Genomic DNA, 23,717 nt, shown 5'->3' on the forward strand with positions numbered 1-23,717 from the left:
AAAGTCAAATGAGAAGTGGATTGATAATAAAACCCGTTTCGCACTGCACTCACTCAATGTGACAGTCGTGTGGCAAGGCAAAATGACCAGTTGCCAGCGTGCCCAGATTTGCAAGTGCTGACATAATTAACCACCTACCAGGAAGTAAAAAGAGAGATTTTGCCATTAGTTTGACGCCACCTCAACAAGATGTAAATGTCCTTGTTGCAAAAGAAAGCCCAGACTTTGCTCATTGTAAGAAGAAGGAGGAGGACACGAGCATCAGAGAAAAACAAATGGCTTGGCAGGAACTTGGAGATTTTAATCATGCACTTATAAATAAATATGCCAAAATAACACTCATTTCCTTCGCCAGCTTCTTTCCAATCGAAGGCACTTGTCTGACGTCACGACAGGCGCCTTGTCGTTGTGGCAGAAGTCCTCCTTTGTGCTCTACCCTGCTAAGTGCAGAGTGAAAAGGGCTTAATAAATGCTAGTTAAGTGTATGATCAAATAAATGGCAGTGAATAGAGTGTGAAATCATACAAAACACATGTGCCCCAAAAAATTAAAATGCTGACAACTGAGTTATGGGAAGTCTTGCCACTTGCCCCCCAAAAAAGTATCTGCATACAAAAAGTGCTAAATACTATTGCTAGTGCATTAAGTTTCATTGGTGTGTGCATATGAGAGGCCTTCAATGCCAGACTCCTGAGCGCTGATGAAGTGAGCAGATTTGTAATGTGCGCAGCGACATGCTACATTGCGCAAGCCTCTGACAAAAATGTAGCATGACAGCAGGAATGGTGCAGATGTATGACAGACCTACTCAAACTAAGAGGTTGAAAGTGTGTGTAATGAATGCCCTTATTGGAGGAATGCATTTCAAAACAGAAACACAACTGGGGCATCTTGCAAAGGGTTTGTTCTCACTCTTGTTTTAGAGGAGGGGTTTGCTTGTGGACCAGGGTCAGGAGGGCCGTTCCCAAAACCAGTGGGGACCTCCTCCTGTTCTGTGATTGGTTGGGCTGGGTGTGAGTGAGACCTGGGGAGGCCAGTGAGAAGGTGAGTGGACTACAAGGCTGCTTGGGGTGGGGGGCTGGCCGCCTAAGGACTTAAAGCCTTGGGACTCTTCATTAGAAGCACAGAGTGATACTGAGAGAACAGAGTGACGGTTGCACCAGGAGAACTAATCAAGGAAGCTGCGTGCGCTCACCCTCTCTTGACTTGTTAACTGTCACACACACTCACACTGACAGAAAGGTGCATCTGTGTGTAAGCCTGACTCTCCAGCAGCGGAGAAGGAATTCAAACTTTTTGGATTAATTTCTGGACACCGTGGATACAAACTTCCTGAGTTGTTGGTCGAAGCTCAGAAAGAAAGGTATGGCACAGGGACAAAAGAGCTCCAGGTTGGCATTACCCCATCGTCCCTTCCATATGGCACTGGGCCTGTGGCTGCTCTTCCTCCTCCACCTCCTCCTCAGCGTGTCGGCCGCAGACGAGTACGACTACTACAGCTGGCAGTCGGACAACTTCCACAACGGCCGCTTCTACACCAAGCAGCCGCAGTGCGTGGACATCCCGGCCGACCTGCGGCTGTGCCACAACGTGGGCTACAAGAAGATGAGGCTGCCCAACCTGCTGGACCACGAGACCATGCCCGAGGTCAAGCAGCAGGCGGGCAGCTGGGTGCCCCTCCTGGCCAAGCGCTGCCACGCCGACACCCAGGTCTTCCTGTGCTCGCTGTTCGCGCCCGTCTGCCTGGACCGGCCCATCTACCCGTGCCGGTCGCTGTGCGAGGCCGTGAGGGACAGCTGCGCTCCAGTCATGGAAACCTACGGCTTCCCCTGGCCGGAGATGCTGACCTGCGATAAGTTCCCCATTGACAACGACCTCTGCATCCCCATGCAGTTCACCGCCAACCATGCAACCCAGCCGCCAGGTACACAAACATCAAAAGTACAATTGATGCTTTTACTCACAACAGTTAGAAAAGTGAGAAAAGTTTATCTCAAGCATTTCGAAGAATGTACATTTGAACCCTTTACCAGGTACACTCTAAAAATGGATTGGTTAAAAAAAAAAAGACTAAAAAAAGCTCATATTGGCTTGATTAACCAATAGATTGGTCAGACATTGACCATTCTGGGTGGTTACAGTCATACCAATTTGATTGGTTAGCCAAACAACCAATAAAATTGGTAACAATAGAAAGTAAGTCTACATAGAGCACTTGGAAATATATTTACTGTATCAATTTATTGTATTCTAAATGTATTTATTAATTATTACAATACAGTGTTTAAAAATGGAAATGTGTGTGTCTAGATAGATCACGAGGCGTGACCAGCTCATTGGCCTAGTGGTAGAGTGTCTAACCTTACACTTAGTGGTTGTGGGTTCAATCCCTGGCCGGGTCCTTCTAAAGACTATAAAAATAGGACCCATTTGCCTCCCTGCCTGACACTCAGCATTATGGTTTGCAATTGGGAGGGTTGATCACCAAATGATTCCTGAGCTGTTGCTCACCGCTCAGAGGATGGGTCAAATGCAGAGGATGAATTTCACCCCGCTTTGTTGTGACAATCCGTGGTAGCCTACCTTTGTCAGTCTCTAACACAAATTAACCAATATCTTGGTCAGAATGACCAATTTGTATCAGTTGGCCCAATCACCAACATATATTGGTTGAAAACACCTACCACTACAGAGTGGTTGTTTTAACCAAATGATCTGTAGGACACATAACTACCGGCTAGATTGGTCAAATCTAACCTTTTTTTTGGTCAATTTGACCAATCTGTTTTTAGGGTGTAGAACAACTTAAGTGGACATTCAAAATTGACTGCATACCTCAGTATGGTACTTCAGCAGCAATAGAATAAATACATAATGGATATTAATAAAGGAATTGCTAAACTTTAATGGTATGAGGGAAAAGTGACAAAATGAAGTACATTTGTGGTAAGTTTTGGCAGTGACTCAAATCTTGTCTAACGTTGCTGCTTCAGTTATAATGTTTTGGATTCACATCGCTTCTTGTTGTAATAAAACATAAAAAAAAATGGTTTTAATGTATTTACTCAAAATTACAGAAAGTCAAAATTTGGGTCAGATGAGGAACTTTCGTATTACTTTTCTAATAACAATACATCTAAAACTTTGAAAATGTGCATTATTGTTGTTGAGTCTACATAAAGGTGTAAAATCAGTAAACAACAGCACTTTAGTAAATGTAGAATTTGTGCTGTGTAAAGATATTTTTCTTGTGGAATATAGCATGAGCTAAAGAAGAAACATTCTACGTTTTGAGTAAATGTGGATTTTTCACTCAAAATCGGCAGCCTCCCGCCCCTCCAACATTTCTTTTAATCTTCCTTTTGACAAGTTTGCATAGATCTTCAGTAAAAGTTGACCTGCAAAACTATTCTATGCTCCTTATTACGCCTGCCAAGGAGACAAAAACCTCTTAACTGTTATTCCCAAAACTTTGTAGAGAGATGGAGGAAACGGTTACATTTTCTTGGAAATATCGATTATAACTCATAACACAGAATAGATACATGAGTTTGTTTACAAAGATCTTCAATTTGGTGCTGATCCAACTCAAGATTGTTTGGCCTTGGAGAAGGTCAAAGCTCTACTTGTAGCTTTCATTGTTGAATTTTGCATACATTTTTTTACGTAAAGTACTTACTGTTATATCATTCTTCAATTTTTCTAGTTTACAATAGTAATATAAATAAGCAGGACATTTCTGAAAATGCAATGCTTTGGCTTCCTGCTCTACATTGATGACAGATGACATTTTAAGTGAGAGAAAATCCAGAGGAGGTCAGTGAGAAAGACAGGAGCGGGGAAAGGTTACAAGGACAGCGTTCTTACGTAAAAGTGTTCAAGACGGACTCCCCGCGATCACTACATGCCTCAGGCCGGGACTGAGACAGACTGAGACGTGGGGCCGCAGACTGAAAGACTCCAGCTGCCGGACTGATCAGTGAGTTAAGACGAATGGACTGTTGTGTTGAACAGCTTCACTAAAAAGGTGACACAGCTTTATCAGTCGTCGTCCATCAAGAGGCAATCCATTACGCCAACAGCTGAAGGGATGGAGAGAATGTCGCGCCGATCACAGGATGCCCTCGTGTCAATCCATGGTAGAAGACTGTAAAGGTTCTGTTCACACTTGTACTTTGCATTATCTGGGTCGCAATCAGTAGATGAACTATTGATAAACTCCGTTTGGTTTGGCAATTTTTCCCATTTGCCAGTTAGATCTGATCAAAGTTGAATTGTTGTCTTCAAGAATGAAGTAGTGTACCTTTCTGCTGTTACCAGACCATTTTTGGGTCATTAAAAGTTGACCTGATAGAAGGATGTGGCAGTGAGTTTACCCATTTGGTATTGGGTCCTTCAGAACCTTTGTGTACCAGTACCAGAATGGTCCCTGATATTATCAGGTTGAGCTTTGTGTAATCACAGTGCAGCATGGTACAGAAATCTGACACTTTAATTCAGTAATACATCATCCGATTTACTATTTTGGGTGTATTTTTGCTCTTTTAAACAGAAGTAAAAAAATAAATTAAAAAAAGTGTGGTTGAAGGGTTCTAAACCAGCCCAGTCAAATTTGAATTTGTCAAAAATGAACACTCATGGTAGGCTATGTACTTTTATCTGTAAATTTAAATTGACCTAAAATTGAATCTATCTATAAAATAGTTTAATGCTGTGATTGACTCTGGAACCAAAAATGCTCATCAGGCTCTGTAATTTGACTTCACTATAAAAATATTTAATAACACATACTCACATTTCGGTACCCGTGGAATTTGATTTTTTTCAACTCTCTCTCTCTCTCTCTCTCTCTCTCTCTCTCTCTCTCTCTCTCTATCTATCTATCTATCTATATATATATATATATATATATATATATATATATATATATATATATAGGGGGTGATTTTTTTTATACATACACAGTACCTGTATAATTTTTTTTTTTTTTCTCACTGCATTTCAATGGGTCAATTACATGTGGATTTTTGCTATTTGTGAGCCGGCCCGGTCCCTCTCCCAGCAAATAATGGAATCGGGGTCCACTATATTTTCACTATACAGTATTCTCTCAGAATAACAATCAATTTGACATAAAAAAATCATAAATTGATTATTATGCAGATCACTACTAAAAAATTCCCTTGTCTACGCCTTTATCACACCTACATCAAATGTTTTTTTAATTATCCCATGTATCAACACTCCTTGGAAATTGGTGAAGGATTTTCTTGTAAGAAAAAAATTGATAAAGTCTCCTTGAAAGAGGTAATAAATCTAACAGAGAAAATCTTTTGAGAAGGAGGAAACTAAACATACAATGGAGTGTGTGTAGCGGGCTACTTGGGCAGCCTGTTGACAATAGTGATGAGTGCTGAGAGGGGGAGTGAAGGAGCTGATGGGAGTCTGTCAACAGTGAAGGAGTTGGGGAGTCACCCCACTCCCCCCCTCCCGCTTTGTTTCAGTCCACTGTGCCGTTGTCGGACCAGCAGCCAGCAGGCCAATTAGCAGTGTTGGTGGGGGGCAATTACTGCACCCCCAGTAATTAGTCGACAAGACGGGATAAGGGAAACATGGGAATTAGAGCGATTGTCCGGGCGAAGAGACTGAGAGTAAAAGAGAGGTCGAGGAGGAAGCGGAAGAGGGGGAAAAAGTGTTTTAAATAAGGACTCACTCATGGCAAATGTTTCATTGTTCTCATTCCATTTATTTACTTCAAGTGCCTATTAGCATCTCCTTTCTGCTTTATGCTAAATTAGTGCACCTCCATTATGTTGATTCTATTTAAACGAACAAAGGCCTCTGTTTAAAGTTCATGAGATTTTCACACAGCTGTAAAATTAGCTTTTACGCTACGCTCAGGGATTCGGCAAATGAGAGCCTGTAACGCCAAAACGTCATTTTTAGTCCTGTCAATCAACTGTGTGTGACTTATCTTGGCTTTTAATCAAAAGTGTTCACAGCCAAGTGACAGCAATCCCACATAATAACAGTGGGAAAAGATTTTGCGGTGAATTTATGCAGCGCTGACTTATTCCATTAGGGGAAAATGGTCACGCTGTTTTCATAGGATGGGGATCAACTATGTGACATGATGTCTTTGAGACTGTTGTAAGCCATTCTTATGACACAGAGGAACCTTTTTCTACCACTTCCCCAAAAACAAAACAAGCCAGGACTTTTACTTGAATAACAATCAGAGGTGCAGTGCTCTATTACTGGGAGGAGGCAGTGCAAATATGTGCAAAGATCATATCGACCACAAAATTGGCTTGTATGGTTTAACAACTATAATACATACTGTATATTAGCATCACACTTATTAGATGTGTGTGTGAGTGTGTTTGGAACAGATTGAATCCATATCACTTTCTGCCCGAAGGCTCAGGGGCGGACACTTTGAGAAGAAACACAAATTCTTAGATGAGCATGTGAGACTATCCCCAGGACACACACACACGTCAAGATGGTAAAAGGATCTCATCTAGGATTTTTTCTCACCAAATTGTTCTCAGAAAGAAAAATAAAGTGGGACGTCAAGAGTGGTTCCATGCTCATAGCGAATCATAGTCTCACCACTCACCAGACACTTCATTAGGTACACTTCCACAATCTAATAGCATCCAATACAAGAGTTGTAGCAAACATTCTGCCTTCACAAGATAATGCTCACTTCTTACCGACAGTTAAGGAGTTATCTCTTAAATGATGATACTTTAATTTATTAATTTACTTTGAACACAATCAAGTACAAAACAACAATCTTTTTTATTTGTATTTTTAACAACAATCATAAGTACTTCTTCATTACCACTTCCTGGAGTTCTTCTTCTTCCTTCTTAAAGCGACTGAACGTAGAATATTCCATTTCGAATCGCTACTGACACCTGCTGACCAAAAATGAAACTGCACATACCGTTCTTCACATACACACCACGTACATTACGTCACATCCGCAGACAGGGCACAGGAAATTCTAACCCGAATCCAGTCTGAAAACTATTGGCCAGAGACTTGCAGGAGTACCCCTTGTGAACAGCTAAGGTGTTAATCTACTAATTAGAAGGCATTTCAGTCATAAATGGTCAAATAAAAAGCTTATTGTAAAGTTATTTTTGGAAAAAAAAGTTACATATTACAACTTTAAATACACCTCTTTGTGGTTTAAACAGTGCTACTGCCCCTAGTGGTCCGCCAGCATATGACACAACATCAAGTCAAATTCAGCAGTATTGCATTATGCCTACATTTGACTGAAAACAAAACAGATGCTGTCCGAGAGGTATGAATTTAACGATGTGTTTATTATTGTGGTTGCAGTTGCTTACAGTGTTGAGCAGCTGCAGTGCATCATACTGACAGATTTCAATGATCACTGTTGCAGCTCTATATTTTGGATAAATACAAAATCATAATAAATATTCATATTTATGTATACAACATATGTCAACTGCAAGTTTGAGGAAGCAAATTTAAGACTATTAAATACATGTTTAGGATTGCTTAGAGTAAATGGGGAGTCAACCCTTTTTTTCTTTTTTCTTTTTTACAATAATATGTTATTTGTGACCTGACTAGTCTCAACATGACATTCTGATTAATATTCCATTTGTGGAATATGAGTTAAGCAGCAAAATCCAGCCATTTTTGTCTACCTCACGGGTCGGGCAATTTGCCATTTGCCGTCGACTGAAGATGACATCATTGTTGCTTAGGTCTCAGGTAACAACCAATCACAGAGCAGCTTCAGAAAACAGGCTGTGGTGGTCTTTGCCTGAGCAACTGGGATGTCATCTTCAGTCAACAGCAAGTGGCAAAATGGCTGCCCCTGAGATGGATAAAAACGGCTGGATTTTGCTTCATAACTCATATTCCACAAATGTAATATTAATCAGAACGTCATGTTTAGATTAGTGAAGTCATATACAACATTATTGTCAAGAAATGTTTAAGGTTGACTTCCACTTTAAATTGAGGCTCACATAAAAATATTCATGGTGTGGTTCAACATCAGCTATTTAACAGGTACTGTATAAGTTCTGCTTGAATACATAACTGTGCTGCAGAGTAATGACAGTGCACACATTTTCAAGTCAAACCTGGTGTCAAAGGTGTCTAAGATATTGTCTGCCCTGTCAGTGATGTGGCGTGTATAAATTACAACCGTGCTGGAGTAAGACTGGCAGCACAATGGACGCTACTCATGTGGCCCTGGCCGCAGCGCTTTGAATGGGAAAATGTGATCAAACGCGCCATCCTTGGAAAACCACCTTTTGAAAATGCATTTTCTCTCTCTGTATAGAATTCCTGCAGATGCAAGAAGCGTGCTGCGTTTTAGGGGCCGCCCCGGGGGGGGCGCCTGAAGGCCTACATTGGAGTCTCTTCCACTTTGCATGCTACATTTAAGCAGATGTTCCAACTTAAATCACACGCTGCGTTACAGCTTCGTTTTTATGTCATAAGCATTGCTGCTCATAACTTGAAGAGTCCCAATGAGGTAGTGCGCCACACATATTTTCAATGGATCAGAAAAGATCATGCGAGGCTCAGGCTCAAGGGGATGAGGTAAAAGGCATGTCAAGGGATTCTATGACAACATTTTGAGATCTGCTCATCTTTTGTTTGAGCTTCAGTGAGGAAGGTCGGTGGAAGTGCATGTTATATACTATTTCTGTTATGTTTTGATAACAAATAAGAGGCTTAGATGATGCGGTAGAAGATGAGGCATGTTTAGGCCTACTACAAATTCGCCGATTAATCATGGCTCGGCTTGCGAATGTGATATGCCCAAACTCAGAAAACAGAACATAATTGTAAAAAAAAATGTGACTTGACCTTAAGTTTTAAGAAATGAATGAATAGAAAATGAATAGAATTAATAGAAATGAGAGAGAGAGATACCTTTCAAATAACACATAGTTGGCAGTCCATTATTGCACTTTTATTTATTTATCTGGGCTGTGCATCTGCATGTTCAAGTAATTGTAATCTATCAGCTCTCATGAAACAACGGTAAAAGTTTGGACTTAAACCACAACTGCGCTAAACTTATCATGAGAGCTATTTTGTGGAAGCAATAAAACTTGCAATCAATCTACAAAATGACAAACATTGAGTGCATCCACTTTTTTATTTAGTAGAATAACTGATGCCAAGTAAATCTATAGGTTTAAATAAAATAAAAGGATTATCATGGAGAGTTTGACACCTATGATGATTAAAGAGTTCTTTAATCATCATAGGTGTCAAACTCCGGTCCTCGAGGGCCGCAGTCCTGCATGTTTTGGAGGTTTCCCTCTTCCGACACAAGCTGATTCCATTCAGCAGGATCGTTATCAGGCTTATGCAGAGGTTGCTGATGAGCTGATCATATATCAGCTGTGTTGGAGAAGGTCAACATTCAAAACCTGCAGGACTCTGGCCTTTGAGGACCAGAGTTTGACACCTATGCTTTAATGGGTGACAGTGTCTACATCAGTGGCGATTGCTCCAAGACTGCAAGGGAAGCTCAGCTTCCTAAATGTCCCTCCCTCTAAAAAAAATAAAGTAGGGACACTTCTATTTATTTATTTACACAGTCGGACGCTGCTTCGTAGAGTGGGTAGTTTCACTGCGCAAAACTGGACGGTCATTGGATATATGCTGGGCTTTTTCCCGCCCATCGGACGCTCATTCTGCTACTGTGTGATGATTGGATGATCTGTCTGTGGCGTAAAAAAAAAAAAGAGAGCTTCCCATCATCTGAATGACCAGTAGGCGCCACTGGTCTACATGTATAACAGCTAATACCTGTTATTTTCTTTGGGGGGCAAAAATAGAGGCATCTACTGTATTTGAGTGAGTGTTTATTTGTCTTTTTGTTTGTTAAGTGAATGCCAGACAACTAACTGTGATAACTTGTTTGTTAGAGACTGCTCTTTGGTCATGGTGAGTATCTAACCATGTCTGTTGTCTGATTCCCAGTTTTCAACTAAAATAAACACAATCCATTGCTTTGCATGGGAATAGTGCTGCACATGACAAGTCAAGGTTGTCCATAACTGATGACAAACTGCATGGAACGGGCACGCAAATCACTGGCACGCACATGAATGCACAGCACAACTGACATGATGCCTCAGACAGACGCCACATTGGAGGCATCCAAACGTTTCTATTCCATCCAAACTCTTTAACTGACACAAGCGGGCTTCCCGCCAACACGCCAACCTCAAGGGAACTCTGAATTACTGCAGAGCCAGAATGAGATGTAACTGCTTCATTCCAAACAGACACAAGTTTACTTTCTTGATTTGTGTGTATGTGTGAGTTTCCATGCTTTTTTATTTATTTTTTGCCCATCGCCATCATTAGTTACAATCAGTGGTGACTGGATTTCTCTTTCTTTTGGCTCTTTTTGTATTTTAGATTTAACACACCATACGGCAAGACCTCCTTGTTCGCCGTGCCCCTCAATCGACCAATGAAGGGCAGTTTGCAACGGCGGACTCCAACCATAGACACGCTTAGGACCGCCCCCTCATTAGAATAATATTTTATCCTGGCAGAGCGTTTTTATTTATTGATTGATATTTAATTCTATTTATATATTTATTTTTTCAATTTATTTCAACTTTTATTTTTATTTTTTGAATCTCGTATTTTCCTTTTTTTATTTTATTTTTACTTTTATATATATATATATATATATATAGTTATTTTTATATTTATATAGTTATTTTTATTTCCATTTCTATTTATTTTTTGTAATAAATTTTTGAATTTTCTTTTTTCGATCCATTTTTATTTTTACTTTTAGTCATTTATTTATTCAGTCATTTATTTATTTTTGATTTTGGCAGCTTTTTGTCCTCCATATATTTGAGGTATCTGGAGAAGTGTCATGTAAATTCCAGTACCACTTTGGTGGGGATTCAATTCTGGACTGTTTTGCTTGCTAAGTGGTTTGCACCCCAACAATTATTTTCTAATGTGGACAATTAGAGACCAGCATCCTAAGCCCCCATAAGACCTAGTGGATCTTTTCATACAGGGAGGGTTGGGTGGGGGAGAAAGTGGCAGTTAGTCGACTCAAGCCTCCCTCCAATGTAATGGTTAGGGGGTTCTCCTCGCCATGACCCGAGCAGCGAGGCATGCTACACTTTGACCCCTCTCATTATCTGGCCAGACACTGAGGTTAGCGCTGGGGTGATAACCTTTGAACTGTGACTTTTAACCCCACTATGCTAGCTTGGTGTGTGTTTACATGTGCGTCTGTAAACGTGTGACAGGAAGACTTGGATGTGGAGAAAAGGGAAATATGCGGGATATTACAGTGGGGATTTCAAAAGAAAGAACTCATTAAAGATTTGTTAGTAGTTGTAACATAACTGGAAATATAAAAGTATCTCCTCCTTTGTTGGTACTTGGTAATTACAGTCAATCAAATTCCCCAAAAAGCTGTGAGACTAAATGTAAAAATGTTTGAACTAAGTAACTTAATTTGGTGTTTTAGGCCACTTGTTGTTTCACAGTATGCATGTTGAGCTTCTGCTGCACAATGTTTACCTTCAAGACCACACCTTGGCCACCAAAATATGCACAGTCCCAAATTAAACCCTTTTTCTGCAGCGTCATTTCAGAGCAAACATCCTTCAGTCTGCTGGAGTGTGTAAGGCTTGCACAGCAAATCGCTTCTGACAGAGAGGGAGGGGGGCGTTGCTCCGAAGGGCTCAGGGCCTAATGATTTCTTACAGACGCAGCCTTTAGATTTGAGCTATTTTGACCTTCAGAGCGCCTAATGAAATGTGTAATTGTGCTCTCTGGAATAGTCATTAACGCGTCGCTTTTCATTCTTTTCCCTCAGTGTCAAAGGTGTGTCCCCCGTGTGACAATGAGCTGAAAGCAGACAACATCATGGAGCACTACTGTGCCAGCGACTTTGGTAAGTAATAGCAGCAGACCTCAGCCATAGTGCCACCGTTAACAAAAGTGGAAGAAAAATGCTTATTTTTGTCTTCTGTATTCAGAAGCAGGCACACTGGCAAAAAAAAGAGAGAGAAGCAGGGCCTTTATTGTCTTTGTGGTGCTAATAACATGTCAGTAAAACACAGCCAAACATATGGAGCAAGCGTTACTCAACAGTCATAATCATAAAAAAAAAAAGTTTAAAAGAAATGTGGGTTTGTGAATGGGTTATCTTATGTATCTTATATATTACCTATGTGTATTATCTAGCCAGACATGATAAGATAAGTGATAAGATAAGATGATAAACTTTAATAATCCCACATTGTGGAAATTCACATCATTTCAACAGTAATAGTGGTCACAAAATGAAACCGTATATTTTGCCCTAATTTCAAGGTTATATGTGATCTGTTATGTTATTCAGAAGCTATGTTTAAAATTGAGAATTGGTTAATGGTCATCAATGGACTGATGGCAACTACATTTACAGACAAAACTTAAAGGATAAATATATGTATTGTTTTAATTGTTTTTAAGATATGTTTTCCATTTTATTCCATTATTTGTTAATCCAAATACTGTTAAACACATATTTTGTTACGTGAGGCGCAGAATTTGGACCCAAAAGCAGACAAGACACAGTAGTTCAAACAGATCTTCAAAGACAAAAATAAAAAGTAACAACAGAGAGCAGGGATGGATTCAGATGGCCGTGAAGAAAACACTTGACGAAGAAACTTTGACACACTGACAACTGTATCACTGAGCAACTGCAGCTATAGTGCAATGCACAATTCTATATGACAGGATGAAAGCCTACATGACAAAATAAGGGTGACTAATACAGGACCATAGCAACTACATAGCTACTGATAAAGCACAAATACAGGACCATAGCAACTGAGAGCATCACAAGGGCCCAATCCAAAACACAAATAACAAGATATTTAAGGAATTAAAAAAAAATCATCAATAAGGTGTTTTAAACTATGGTTGGCTTAAACACAAATATCCAAAACAGACTACTGTTATTAAAGCAACTATAAACACACCAGAAGTTGAGTTTATACTTCTATTTGGAGCAATTGTGTTTCAACTAACTTTCTTACTAACTGATGTATCAATGAAAGAGTCGCCAAGGCTCACTAGTAGCACCATTTTCCAAACTTTTATCACTGCATTTACATATTCACTGTAATGACCTACACATGAAGCCAAAGAATAATAAATCTATTATTCCGCCTCACTGAGGTTTATAGTTGCTGATGCACAGCAGTAGATTTCATACTTGATCTCTGCTTTCGCAGCCCTTAGTCCAAGCGTCTTAGCACTATACTTAAAATTGAGGCTCATAAATGATCAAACTTTTTGAAGGACAATCTGTAATTAGAATGTGAGCGGATCAGCGATGAAAACCACATTTTCACAAGGCTATTTGAATAAGTTCCCCAGTATGTCATCTGGCAACAGTGCACGCACCTATAAAATGGTAATAAGAGCCATCACACTGTAAATCATATTTGTGCACATCCAAACAAGCACCACAAAGTGCGTCTTCGTCATGACTCTATCCACTCTAATAAAAATGGTTTGGCTGATTGAAAGCAGTGCTACAAATCACTGTCCAACTGAAGTTCAGAAAGCATCGCAGGGATTCTTCTTGGCCATTTAAATGAAACATGAGCAAGACATTCCTCTGGCTATTCATGTTTGACAAATGAGGCGAGAATTCCACGAGTACATGCTCTGAGATGAAGGCAAGGATGATTCTGTGATGCTATTGTAATAGCTGATTGTGGTTTGATCTTGCACATGATCAATATTGCTCTTGTGTGCCTTGAAGTCCTGTCAAGTCTGGTTCATGTTACAATTTTCTCATCTGATATCTTTCTCCACATTCTTTGCTGAAAAAAAAGTACTGTCACCAAAATAATTCCTCTCCCATCTATTTCAACCAATTTGTCATGTATACCGCATTTAGCTGTTACTGCTGGTGGGAATTAAACAGCCATATCGCATAATTGATCATTTGTCCCTTACAAAGACTAAAAACAGGGCACAGCTTATCACTAGGATGCACTAGGATGCAGACTCCATTACATCATAATTGTATTCAATTTGGACATTTTCACTTAGGGGTGTGCTCACTTTTGTTGACAGGTGTTTAGCTATTAAAGGCTGTATTATATTCTGCATGTTATATATGCTGTACATTACTTTTCATTATGTCAAAGTATCATTTAAGTGTTGTCTACTGAAAAGATGTAGTTAAATAATAAATATCGAAATGTGAGGGATGTACTCACTTTTGTGTACACCTGAATGTGTATTCTTTCATACATACCGAGACACTCAGACTTGTAGGCACGCAAGCGGTGGGAGTCAGACTGCGCATATGAGGCCGTACAAGCACACACATTCCACCTCGTAACACGCTATCTCCTCACATGCAGTGCGCACATATCAGGAGATGTTTATGGAACAGTAGACAGGCAGACGAGGAGTGAAATGGCCGTCTTCCAAGCAATCCTCAGTGATGCCTCTCAACGACCCCCGAGCCTGTGCCTCTGCCCGGCCCGTGATTAATTTCAGCTGTCAGACTGCTAGCCCAGAGGATTCCTGTCTCGAGTGGTTGGCAGCTTCATTTTGGTCTCTCTTAAGTAGAGCTATGCACTTCTAAACATCAGTCAGTACCAGTCAGTACTTCATTAGATCGATAGAGCCAAGTCTCCTCGGTCGGACCTGTGCATTCTTAGCGCAAGCATTTTTCCATCAAAAGGCATGACTGTAAGCATAAAAAGATAAACTTACAATAAATCTATGTCAGATTTGGAAAGATTAGGCCCTAAAAGGGAATTGTAGATGGAAAAAAATATGTAAAGAAACCAGTCTTATGTGACTTTCACTGGCTTCCAGTCAAATATAATACATCTCCTGCAAACAAGCAACATACAATATTTCAGTTTCAGTCAGTGGAACACTTGCAATGCAAAACTGCTCCAAATCCTCCCTTGAACAAAGACTCTCAAAAACCTCCTTCCGACTGGCTTCTTCCGGTTCATAGCACATTTACCCACTGATTTTTTTTTTTTTTTATCCTCTAATGAGTGGTATGGAACTGGTTTTCATTGTGGGCCAACGTAGAGTTATGGTTGCCCTCAGAGAATCTGTCATAACTGCACTTGACATTACATTCTGTTATTTAAACACTGCGACCAGAGGATTCCACTCTACTTTGCAAACTCTAACCTGCATGCAAATGTCACCAAAACGTAACCCAAATTCTTCATGCTTTGGCCTTCAACATACAAAAACATAGTTGGGTGCTGATAAACACTGGCATAGCATATTAAAATGTGAAGGGAGTAGAATTTTTATTTGTAGTAACATTTACATAAATATAATGGATCCCCCACTTTACATGACGTATGTTGTCTTGTTAAAGAGGAAGTCACCCCCTGCCAAAAAATACAAATAAAATAAATGACAATATTTTCTATCCAGCCCCACTAGTCTAAATATGGCATTCTTGTTAATATTGCATTAGTGGAATGAGTTAAACAGCAAAATCCAGCAGTTTTTATCCACCTCAGGCGCTGTGATTAGTTAAAAAACAGAAAACAGGTAAGCTGTGATTGGTCGTTGCCTGAGCTCTGAGCAACATTGATGTCATCTTCAGTTGACAGCAAGTGGCAAAATGGCTAAGATGGATAAAAACGGCTGGATTTTGCTCCAAAACTCATATTCCACAAATGTAATTTTAGTCAGAATGTCATGTTTAGACTAGTGAGGTCACATATACTGTAACATATTACCGTCAAGAAATGTTTTAATTTGACTTCCCCTTTAATTAATATTTTATTATTTGCACATATTTGATAACATGTCTAAATACAGAATGTGTGCTAAAATGCTATACTATTAGCTTGACAGCAGGTGAAAGCACAACAACTCTTCGATACCAAGGTAACACTGGTCTTAGTTACGCTAGCGATGATTTTGATTTCGTGCACAACTGTCCATCTGCGATCACCAAAATGTGATCTCCATGTTATTTTTCCCCAGTCCTCAAGATGAAAATCAAGGAGGTGAAAAAGGAGAAAGGCGACAAGAAGCTGATTGCAGCCCAGAAGAAGAAGAAAGTGCTGAAGCAGGGCGTGCTGCGGAAAAAGGACCTGAAGAAGCTGGTCTTGTACATCAAGAACGGGGCCAACTGCCCGTGCTCGCAGCTCGACAGCCTGGGCACCAACTTCCTCATCATGGGCCGCAAAGTGGACCAGCAACTGCTTCTCATGTCCATCCACAAATGGGACAAGAAGAGCAAGGAGCTCAAGTTCGCCATCAAGTACATGAAGTCCCATCAGTGTCCGACCTACCACACCGTCTTCCAATGACGCAACTTGCCGCCCCACCCGCAGAGTCCAACACAACTCCACATGCTCTTGATTTACTTCTCCATAATCCACCCTTGATTCCACAACCCCAGAAAATGTGGTCCAAAGAATGTTTATAGTGGGGTAAAGCTTTTATTTCCCCAACGTTAACATAAAATGGGAATGGAGTTACCTATTTTTTTGTTTTGTTTTTTTGTGATTAAGTAAGTAATTCAGGAGGCTCTTCTCATGACAATTGATTAGGATTTTGCGCAAAAAGTAATGCACTGCAATCATTATTATCATTATTATTATTATTATTATTATTATTATTATTATTATTATTATTATTATTATTACAGTTAAAGATTTTCACCAAGCATAGTTAAAGTTTTTTGTTGTTGTTGCCAGAACCATTTTGTGTGATGCATTGCTGCGGGGTTTTACATTGATTTAAGTGCATTTTTGTGCTCCTTCTTACTTAGTCATCATGAGAACACGCCAATTCGAGTCAATCACATGTACAATATCTGACAGCAGCTTATGCAATTAGACAGTAGATATGGAAATAGGAGCCAGGATATTCCGAATTCCAGCTGAAATCATGTTTGGTTATGTAATGCCTATCGAGAGAATGAGGGAGTTTTTTGCTTTTTTTTTTTAAAATTGAAGAGGAGTAATTTGCTAAATGTGGGCTGTGCCTCACAAAGCTAGCATGAAGAAATATGGACAGCCCACATAGATGATTTGAATTATGTGTGAATTAGGCCATGCATAGATGATTAGGAAAGCATTACTCCCCAATGGGGATTCAGACGAGGGACGGAGTAAGATGACGCGCTGAGAGATAAAGTGACTGGAGGATGCTGCCATTGACTATGTGGCCTGAAAGATGGAAACTTCCACCTTTATGAAATGGAAGAAAGAAAAGAAAGTTCCTTAGAAGAAGCCAAGTAAAGAGACTCTGGACAGAGCCAACTGTGTCACTGGTATTCATTGTTCTTTTATTTTTTATTTTTTTTATTTTGGGGGGGATTTTTTCCTCAAATGTTTTTTGTACTTCCAGATGTTTCAATTTTCTGTGGTATGATAGCAAAATTCACATTTATACACATATTACAAACAAACATAGTGTCTAAATTTACTGTTCTTGTCACAATAAAACATTAAATTTAACCATGCCAATATATTTGTTTTAATCAATTAACCTGTAAGTAGTTCTGTTACTGAAATACACCTTTGTTTTGCAAAATGTAAATGAATAAAGTATATTTGAAATTTTTTAAAGAACATGTACTGCTAATATGGTGTTTTCATTTCACTGATAATTCGGGTTTTGTGCTTCTAGATGAGCTCATAAAATGAAACTTCAGATCAGCCAACATATGAAGGATTAAGTCAATATCAATAATATGGTTTATTTGGCTTTTCTGTGTTGAGTGGCTGAAAATGTAAGTGTTGAACTTGAATTTATTACAAAAACATAGTAGCACAAATACACAAGTGATGATTGCTGCTCAGTATAATATGGCAAAAGCAACAATAAGTCAAACAGCAAAGTCAGTTGTGTTTAGCCATTTGTTTTCATTGCATTTAACTTCTTTTTACACTTGTGAAGAATATTGAAAACATTTGTATCACAGTTAGAGAATCTGTAAAATGAATTGAAGGATTTGTTTCTAAAAGCATCACATGTTTTTTAAGATAATAGCTGAAAACATAAAAAGACAGAACTATGCGGTAGATCCTTTTCAGGTGCAACTAGAATGGACGCCCAGTGATGTGCTTAGGTGACTAATCCTCACTCCTCCGCTATTTAAGAATTTGAGCACCCTTTTTTTGGCATCAGTGGTTATCCAGCATACTTGCGAGTTAATTGCTATTACGAGGCTTGTTTCTACCAATGCAGCTTGCGGTTAGCTAGCTAGCTACTGTATGTTTATACACCCTGAAAGTTCATCTTTTCTGGATGATGCCATTTATAGAACAGCTTGGTGTCGTTATTTAAAGTGGGTTGATGCATCAGCCCGATCCACCGATCTGCTGGCTAGCAGGAGCTCAGATGTCTGTTAGCTCACATGCTAGCTGCTATATTCTAGCCACTGGAGGCTTTGCTAGGCAAAGTAGCTTCAATTTTACAGCTGGCGGAAACTTATTATATCATCTGGTTGAATGTTTCTCGTACAATACAAACTAATAGAAGTTACAGCAAAACCTAACACTACCTTTACAGGATTTTTCATAGCCTGCAAAATTAAATGACAACACAAATAGTGATCAATGATAAGCAATGAGTAGCATTGAAAATTGTTTTGTATAAATGTATTCTCTATCGGTAAAACAGCAGCTGGGCAGAAAAGATTAAATGAAGCTCAGGTGGTAGAAAAAAAGGCGAGAGAAATGAGACAACACAAAGTTGTCGCGCGCGCACACACACACACGTTGGGTTTACATTTCTAGTGGGAACATCTCATTGACATAATGCATTTCCTAGACCCTAACATTAATTATCACAACTGACTGCCTTGCCCCAACCCTTACCCTAACCCCAACCGAAACCCAATTCAGACCTAAACTCTAAAACCAAGTTTTGACCCTCAAAAAGAGGTTTGGACTCAGGGGGACCACCAAACTGTCCCCACAATGACACCTGGTCCCCACAATGATACTAAAAACCCAGAAAATTGTCCCAATGCTGTGATATAAATCCTCCCACCTGTGAGACTTTAACTCAAACAGATGTTAATTTGATAAAATAAACAAAGTGTAATGTTAGAAAAATACTGTCGAAAAGCAACTTCACACACACACACAAACACGCACACACACACACACACACACATGCGCACACACACACGGTTTGGATTTTCCTATGTAACCCAACTCTCGTGAAGCCGCTTTGTGGTACGTGAATCTACTTCTGAGTGACGTCTACACACTACTACTGTAATGCATACTGTATGCGCTCATATAAATATAAAGCACACACAAACCTATATATATCGTATATATGAACCCATGTTGCAAACAGAAGAAAGAGCACATTGTCTGTTTTTATTGCAGTGTGCAGATAAGTACAGTCAAATAAAAGTCTTCTGTCTGGCTGTCATTTGTGCAAACTGGCATACATTAATCTTAACTGCCACACATACAGTAATGTATAATAAAATCATACATTACACTCTTGTGTATATCTACAGTATGTGCTCATGACTCATTGTTGCAACTGTGCCTTTTTGGGGGGGATGAAACCCAAGATTCATGTGAAGGAGGCATTCCCAAGACAAAATAATTACTATTACTTTTAATGTTCCTCAAACATAGCAGAGAAGTCTTAAAAGTGATTTAGACAGTATGCCAGCATGGTTTGTGTTCACTGGACCACCTCGTCTGCATGAAAGTCTGGTGTGGAAAAGAAGCGTGGCCTTGTATGGACAAAATACTGTCATACATTGTCGTGTCTGTATATTAGGTAAGTGCCAATATTCACGAGTAGTCGAGAAATCATTCTCAAATGCTGAAGTCAACACTAACTTCCACATGTGGTATGCACACAGTAAAGTAGCTTTACTCAAGAGTTTTGCTGTTTGGTGTACGTGTTTCTAGCTTTAAAGTTATGTCAGCAAGCATTTAATATTAGTCAACAGGATGAAAACAAGACATTTCATGGCAATTTTGCTGAATTTCACATATAGACACTGTCCAATGATTTTGACTTTTCATAGATATTAACCACGTTGTCCGACATGTTCTGTTACAAAAAAAAAGTGCAGCTATACAACTAAAGAAACTGTGTTTCATAACACCGATTGCACTAACTTTGTTTTGATGGCAAACTTTGGATAGAGGGCATACTGTAATTCTTTGACCTTAGTCTGCCCGATGAATGCGCCTTCCTATCGGTTGCCTAAATTAGCCATTAAACTATAGTGAAGTGAGGCTACATTCAAATATTGTAAGCAGTTTTAACATGGCAAAGTCTCTGATACCTATTGAGCACACTTCCATGGCAGTTCTAGAACTAGGCTCTTCACAAGAGCTCAGCTATCAGATATTTGAACTCAAGAAAACGTATCCATGATCCATGTGACATCATTAGAGTAAAGTATTCAGGAAAGTATGCACTGAAACAAACACCGAACCTGATCATTATGTAACTTTTCAACGATGGAATTTACACTTCATTAAAGATTTCTTTCAAAGAGGTCCAACACCATTTGTCTTTATTTTTGAAATCCTACTGAGAATCTTTTGATGTGATGCATATTTTTTTTCAACACCTGTTTGCGATCATAATAAATCCCGTCATTCTAAGGTATGATGAAATTGTATTTGTCTATCTCTTGTAATGATGGGGTACCTCTGGGCTCACTCTGTGAGCCACTTACATTATCTGTTCATAATTGATAGATCTTTAAGAAAGTCACACTAATGCCATTTTTTCCCTAGTGACAAACTCATTTTTATTGACATCAATACGTGGATAAATACAGCATGTGTCAAGCAATGCAAAAGTAATACCCATTTAACAACGTGTTTATTACTATTGCATTTAGCATTGAAGTTCATTCCATCAAAATGAGATGCTTCTTAGAATTAAATAACCAAAATGAAATATTATTTCATCAATACAAAATCTCCACAGACTCTGACAGTATCCGTATAAACTGTGTACGCAATTACAACTTATTAGACAACTTGTCCACATGTTTGTATCAGTCCACTAAAACATGACGACAGAGTGATAGTCTTTTCTCATCAATCAGAGGATGAGGTTTGGCAAACAGAAGCATGCCATATACCGAGTCCCACCAATGAAAAAGAGAAAGACTGAAATGGGACAACAGAAGACAAGTAAAAAAAAAACAGGCTGCCCTCCTGGGACCAGAAGTTTCGGAAGCCATCACACTGGCCTCTGTGGGTCTGCAGTGGAAAATGGATAAATTAATAGATGGCGTAGGGGGAATCCCATGGGAAGGGTCCTGCAAGCATCTGTGGAGGCCATCAGTGAGTCCCAAACCTGCAGTTTCCCCACTGAACCAACATGTCAGTGTGGAGATTTATAGCGGCATGGAAAACACACAGACGCTGCTGCTGCTGCACATCATTATGAAATGAAACACCACAACATTCATTCGCATGCCAGGATGCAATGACAAACAACTGGTCTCAAGGAGCAAAGAAGAGGAAAGAAGCGTTTCTTGTTTGTGACACATATACAAAGATGGAAACACAAGCATCGGTCAATGTATAAAATCTGTTTCCTTGTCACACATACGCCTTTGCAAAGGTGAAGGTCAGGCAGGCAACGAAGCTGCTGAAACATGCTCATTTACTAACCTCTGCCCTTGGGAAGTTTTTTTTTTCATTCGTGACATTTACTAGTAAGTCAGGATTTGTGAAGGGTTCTTTTTCTCCGCCTGTTCACTTATATTTTTGTTTGCTATGATAAGATGTTGTTAGGGTAACCAGAAGTATTTGGCTATATTTTCGTGAAAAAAAACCTAACATTTTTTGTGACCTAATTTCAAAATCGATAAGGGGAAAAAAAAAGAATTAAGTGTGCACTAAAATATGCTTGAGAATATTCTGAAGGCTATTTTTCTTTTGCAAAGTGTGCAAGACCATGTATGCATAAAACTGTGGAGCAGTTGTTGTTTTTTTAAGTCTGACATCTGTTTTGAACAAATTTTTGGGTGCAGTATCCAAAACTGATCTAAATTTTTCTCTATATTGACATGATGTTGAGCTAGAGGTTCCACGTTTTGTTAAAAAATACAGAATAAATGTGTATGCATGTAAATAAAACCCTATGATGGAATAGTTACAAGCTTTGAAAGCAACAAAAAACTGCATAAAATAAAATAGAACTTAACTTTGTACAATGGTATGCCGATGGTTACAAGGTTAAGAGAAAAGCTAGCACTAATTCCTACTATGCTAGCTCTCTGTTTACATATATTGATGGTACCGACCTATTAAGAGCTACACATATCTCTCATCTCTCAATTGTGACTGCACAAACAAGTTGCCACGGAGCTGGAGATGAGTGCCATTATAATCAGCTCTTCTTACTCCAGTCTTACTACAGCTAATCAGTGAAATTTTGCTTATCTGTAGGGTAAGCTTTGGAGGGGGGACTTGGTGTGCTAGAAAAAAAAGATTGCTATTTTGGAATCAGCATGCCAATTTTATTTTTAATCGAAATTATTTATTATTTATTTTTATCAGCAAATTATTTTTTTCAAATTGTTCCCCAGTGTAATAATGTTAATAAGTCTAATATTGGACTTATAGTTGCTTGTTGAATGGAATGGCATTGAAAATATCCAGCATCCCCACAAGATTACTCAACAAATGTACTCAAGCAGTGCAGTAGCTTACTTGTTGCAGCACTGTACACGCAGCATTGAATCACACCATTACTTTCATTGTACTTATCTTTATAAATCAGTTTTTAACAAGTCGTCTCCTTAAACCCGTGTAATCCCCAGTGGCTCTTGAGTAACACATTTTTAAGTCTTAATCCTTTTCTACACTCTTGATGACCAGCTGCAATGCATGATTTGTTTTCTTACCCTTTATTTGACAATAAAAGTTTTTCTTTCAGTTTGATCATCACTAACCCTTTTTTTGCTTGATACTCAAACATCTGCCAAACTTTGCACGTGCAAACTCCCATGACATCCATTGCACAAAGCCACTGAAATAACGCAACATGTCTCTTTTACAACTGCAGGACTCCAATGTCTCCTTCCAGGTGGCTGCTGCAACAACGGGGGTGATTAGAGTTTAGTTATTTGGCCAGAAAACCTTATTGATGTAAAAGTGATGCATGAAATTTGATGACATGTTGGAAAGAAAGCAACACATTCAACAATAAATTATCACACATTTGCATCTCGACCCTTATTGCTCCCTGGTGACTTTGTACTTGGTGTCAATATGGACAGCAAAACGTCAATCCTATTAATCATCGTATCACTCACCAACCAAAAAAACAGTCTGTACTTTCTCCCGCTGCCCGAAACAATAATCCCATACCAGGACCGGGTCCAAGCAGCAATCTTTTGGATCGCTTTATCCCGCTTGGACTGTTTATAGTCATAAACGATCCAACATTTGAAAAGAGCAGCACATGTTTGGCATAGCTGCGATCTTGGCCAAGTCTTTTTCACTGGAGGTAGCTTTAATCATAAAACTTGTCTTGCTTTGTAACATGGGATGTTAGGACTGTGTGGTCTGGGTCAGGTTGCGCCACCCCCGGGATGTCGAAATTGAAATCAACAAACTGACTGCAGAGACAGAGAGCAATAACAGGTGTTTAAGTATAATTAAAGCATCTTGCAGCACAAG

At 39.3% G+C, this 23,717-nt stretch overlaps 1 protein-coding gene across 1 annotated transcript; it reads left to right on the top strand.

Annotated features, from left to right (window-relative positions):
- The first annotated feature begins 1,143 nt into the window (after positions 1-1,143).
- sfrp5 (secreted frizzled-related protein 5) lies at positions 1,144-17,651 on the top strand. Its single transcript, XM_077582975.1, has 3 exons — positions 1,144-1,924; positions 11,885-11,962; positions 16,054-17,651. Exons 1-3 carry the CDS (start codon positions 1,366-1,368, stop codon positions 16,380-16,382), a joined length of 966 nt encoding a protein of 321 aa, XP_077439101.1. The 5' UTR covers positions 1,144-1,365; the 3' UTR covers positions 16,383-17,651.
- Positions 17,652-23,717: the final 6,066 nt, after the last annotated feature.

Source organism: Vanacampus margaritifer, chromosome 12 (assembly GCF_051991255.1).
Source record: "Vanacampus margaritifer isolate UIUO_Vmar chromosome 12, RoL_Vmar_1.0, whole genome shotgun sequence".
NCBI lineage: Eukaryota > Metazoa > Chordata > Actinopteri > Syngnathiformes > Syngnathidae > Vanacampus > Vanacampus margaritifer.